The sequence below is a fragment of the Mustela nigripes genome, chromosome 5 (genome assembly GCF_022355385.1).
Source record: "Mustela nigripes isolate SB6536 chromosome 5, MUSNIG.SB6536, whole genome shotgun sequence".
NCBI lineage: Eukaryota > Metazoa > Chordata > Mammalia > Carnivora > Mustelidae > Mustela > Mustela nigripes.
Window position 1 is genome coordinate 26,295,972 of NC_081561.1, and position 4,751 is coordinate 26,300,722.

Sequence of the window (4,751 nt, forward strand, 5' to 3'; positions counted from 1 at the left end):
TAAGAGTCACTTATGGTTTGTCTCCCTCCCAATCCCATCTTCCTTCGTTTATTCTTCTCGTACCCACTTAAGCCCCCATGTTGCAACACCACTTCCTCATATCAGGGAGATCATATGATAGTTGTCTTTCTCCGCCTGACTTATTTTGCTAAGCATGATACGCTCTAGTTCCATCCATGTTGTCGCAAATGGCAAGATTTCATTTCTTTTGATGGCTGCATAGTATTCCATTGTGTATATATACCACATCTTCTTGATCCATTCATCTGTTGATGGACATCTAGGTTCTTGAGGAATCTCCACACTGTTCTCCAAAAAGGCTGCATCAGTTTGCATTCCCACCAACAGTGTAAGAGGGTTCCCCTTTCTCCACATCAAGGAGGGCACTTTTGATGAGCACTGGGTGTTGTATGGAAGATTAAATCACTAAATCCCATACCTGAAACTAATATTACACTGTATTTTAACTAACTGATTTTTTTTCACTATGAAAAATTTGGTGAGTGCTGTGAAGTGTGTAAACCTGGTGATTCACAGACCTGTACTCCTGGGGATAAAAATATATGTTTATAAAAAATTAAAAATTAAAAAAAAATTAACTAGGAGAAAAAAAAAGAGGGAAAGGAAAAGTGAATTGGGGTAAATCAGAAGGGGAGACAAAGCACTAGAGACTGTGGACTCTGAGAAACTTACAGGGTTTTGGAGGGGAGAGGGGGGATGGGTGAGCCTAGTAGTGGATAATAAGGAGGGCATGTATTTTATGGAGCACTGGGTGTGGTGCATAAACAATGAATCTTGGAACATGAAAAAACAAAATAAGATGTTAAAAAAAAGCTGAAGTGAAAAAAAATGAGAAGATAATTAAAATGTAATTTGCATTCAAGCTTACCAGTTTGGGTGATAAGTTAGGTACCAGAATTAGGAAGATAAATTTGTTAAATTTATTAAATTTAATTGAATTTATTTAATTTAAAATTTATTAAATTTTAGGGAGATAAAGGTGCTAAAGATAAATGCTAGATCTCCTACATAAGAAACTGGGACATCAACAGGGCTACTCACTAAGATATGAGAAAAGAGGAACACTCTTTTCTTGCTCTGACATTTGAAAAATAATTATATTTTATAGGTGAATTTGCTGACCAACTAAAAGAGTGTGTTCACTATATCAAGCCAGGAATATTTGTACAGGATCAAAGGGTCACATCACTTTAGAACCAGATCTATTCCAAACTTCCAAACTTAAATGTGAGAAATTTCAGAGCTTGAGTTTAAGAGTAACCTTGCCAAGCTCACATAGATAAAAATATATGAAGTATCACTATAAAAGATGCTACAACAAAGACCAGATTACTTGACTCTAATGTTTACTGTATTTATCCATTATTTTTAAGTATTAACATATATTATTTCCATTATAAAATTCTGTATTTATATAGATTGTATTGGCAAATTTTTCCTGCTCCTCTTCCTCCCCATCCTCCTTCACCTACCTCTACTCTTTTCTTTCTAGGACTTGGTCACTGAGGGACTATGGACCAAAACAATTACAGTTCTCTTCACAGTTTTGTTCTGCTTGGTTTCTCTGACCATCCCAAACTGGAGATGGTCCTATCAGGAGTTGTCACTATCTTCTACTTCATTACATGGGTGGGTAACACAGCCATCATCCTTGCATCTCTGCTGGATCCCCATCTTCAAACTCCAATGTATTTTTTCCTTAGGAATTTATCTTTCCTGGATCTGTGCTTCACAACTAGCATCGTCCCTCAAATGCTGGTTAACTTGTGGGGACCTCACAAGACCATCAGCTATGTGGGCTGTGTCACTCAACTCTATGTTTATATGTGGTTGGGGTCCTCTGAGTGTCTCCTCCTCGCTGTTATGTCCTATGATCGTTTCATAGCTATCTGTAAGCCCTTGCATTACTTGGTAATCATGAATCCACATTTCTGTCTCAAGATGGTAATCACAGTCTGGAGCATTAGTTTGGCCAACTCTGTAGTCTTATGTACACTCACCCTGAATTTACCTCGATGTGGAAACAATCTCCTGGATCATTTCTTGTGTGAGTTGCCAGCTATGGTCAAAATAGCTTGTATAGACACCACAACAGTTGAAATGTCTGTTTTTGCTTTAGGCATTGTCATTGTCCTTACACCCCTCAGCCTTATTCTTATATCCTATGGCTACATTGCCAAAGCTGTGCTCACAATAAAGTCAAAAGCAAGCCAACAAAAAGCAATTAATACCTGTGGATCTCATCTCACTGTTGTGTCCATCTTCTATGGAACTATTATCTACATGTACTTACAGCCAGGTAACAGTGCCTCCCAAGACCAGGGCAAGTTCCTCACCCTCTTTTACACAATCATCACTCCAAGTCTCAACCCTCTTGTTTATACCCTGCGGAATAAGGACATGAAGAATGCACTGAGGAAACTCGTGAGAGTTGACCATGAATCTACAAAATTGAAGAGGAACCAGATTCATGGCAAAATATTACCCTGGATAAGGCAATAAAATATATTTTCTAATTGTCTTTATTTTTTTTCATTGAAGTGTAATTGACACAGAGTGTTACAGTAGTTTCAGCTGTACGCTATAATGATTCAACAATTCTGTATATTTATCAGTGTTCAACATGATAAGGGTACTCTATATCCCCTTTATCTGTATCACCCATTAATGACCCTTCTCCTCTGTGGCAAGGACTTGTTTGTTCTCCATGTTTAAGTGTCTACTTTTTTGTTTGTCTCTTTTTTGTTTGTTCATTTGTTTTGTTTCCTAAATTCCACATATGAGTAAACTCATATGGTATTTGTCTTTCCTGCCTGACTTAGTTCACTTAGCATTGTTCCTTCTAGATACATCCATGTTGTTGCCAATGGCAAGGTTTTGTTCTTTTTATGGCTAAGTACTTTTCCACTGTGTATATGCATACACTGTTTTCTTTATCTATTTACATATGAGTGGTAACCGGGTTGTTTCCTTATCATGCCTATTATAAGTAAGGCTGCAATAAATATAAGGGTTCATATGGTTTCACTTACTTGTGGAGCATAAGGAATAATGTGGGGACATTAGGAGAAGGAAAGGAAAAGTGAATTGGGGAAAATCAGAGGGAGAGATGAAGCATGAGAGACTGTGGACTCTAGGAAACAAACTAAGGATTTTGGAGCAAAGGCGGTAGGAGGATGGGTGAACCTGATGGTGGATATTAAGGAGGGCATGTATTGCATGGAGCACTGGGTGTGGTGCATAAACAATGAATCTTGGAACACTGAAAAAATAAAATTAAATGAAAAATAAAAACAAAGAAACAAAAGTTAGTGTTTTGTTTTTGTTTTGTTTTGTTTTGTTTTGCTTCTTTGATTTCTTTGGGTAACTCAGCAGTGGAATTACTGAATCATATGGTAATTATATATTTAATCTTTTAAGGAATCTCCATACTCTTTTCATAGTGGTGCACCAATTTGTATCTCCACCAATAGTGCAAAAAATAGTAGTTTTTTTGACATCAGCCATAGATACATTTTTCTAAATATATTTTCTCTGACAAGGGAAACAAAGGAAAAATTAAACTATTAGGACTACACCAAAATAAAAATGTTTTGCACAGCAAGGAAACCATCCACAAAACAAAACTCAACCTACTCAATGGGAAAAAATGTTTTAAAATGATATATCCAATAAGGGGCTCATATCCAAAGATGTAGTGAACTTGTACAACTCAACAACAACAAAAAAACCCCATAAATTGAATTTTAAAAATGGGCCGAGGATCTCAATAGACATTTTTCCAAAGAAGATACAGATGGTCAATGAGTACGTGAAAGGATGCTCACTAATCATCAGGGAAATGCAAATTAAAAGACCAATAAGATACCACTTTTCACCTGTCAGAATGGCTAAAATCAAAAACAGAAGTAACAGGTGTTGGCAAGGATGTGGAGGAAAAGAAATCCCTCTGCACTATTGGTGTGAATCTGTCTTTATTTTCTACTGAAGCAACCAATTGTGAGACCACCAACTCAACTAATAGAAAAGTTCCTGTATATGAACATTCTGTGGATGCAACAATACTGTAACCATCTTACTTAGCTCTATTATGACTCTCATCATTAGCATACCTTCAGAGAAAATAGCTCACTAGGAATTTGTAATTTTGTTTGTACTATTACACAAAGAGGATGTAAACATAAACGTGAATACATTTAATTCATTCTAAAGACCCACAGAAACTGTTTTGATGACCTAGTTTGTATTTTCTGTGCTAATGCTTGGATCTTCCAAAATATAGGCTTGAGTGAATGGATACATATACAGTATGGTTTGCATATTAAGTAATAATATACAAATCATGATCTTGTATATTAAATATCTTGTGATACCATACAAACTTTTATCAATATCTTGAGTAAATGTCCTTTGTTATTTAAGTTATTTCTTCATTAATGTGATACAAGGAAGTGAGAAGACACAAATTAGAGGGATTAAAATGTGATCAGACCATCTTACTCATTATGTATTCATTCATGAAATATTTATTCCATGACTGTCTCAACCTCATTGGATAAAAAACAGTATGATTCCTTTGATATTAGTTAGGATTTGGCTTTGATCTATCTATAGATCTTAGAATTTTATTTATTTATTTTTATTTTATTTATTTTTTTTTGCTGGGGACAAGCATATATTTTTTTATTTTTTAAAATTTCTTTTCAGTGTAACAGTATTCATTGTTTTTG

General features: G+C 35.4%; 1 protein-coding gene across 1 annotated transcript; it reads left to right on the forward strand.

Annotated features, from left to right (window-relative positions):
- Positions 1-1,533: 1,533 nt before the first annotated feature.
- On the forward strand, positions 1,534-2,476 carry LOC132017169 (olfactory receptor 2W1-like). The gene is given in 2 exon segments (XM_059398970.1): positions 1,534-2,457; positions 2,459-2,476. Coding segments are annotated over 2 exon segments (942 nt in total).
- Positions 2,477-4,751: the final 2,275 nt, after the last annotated feature.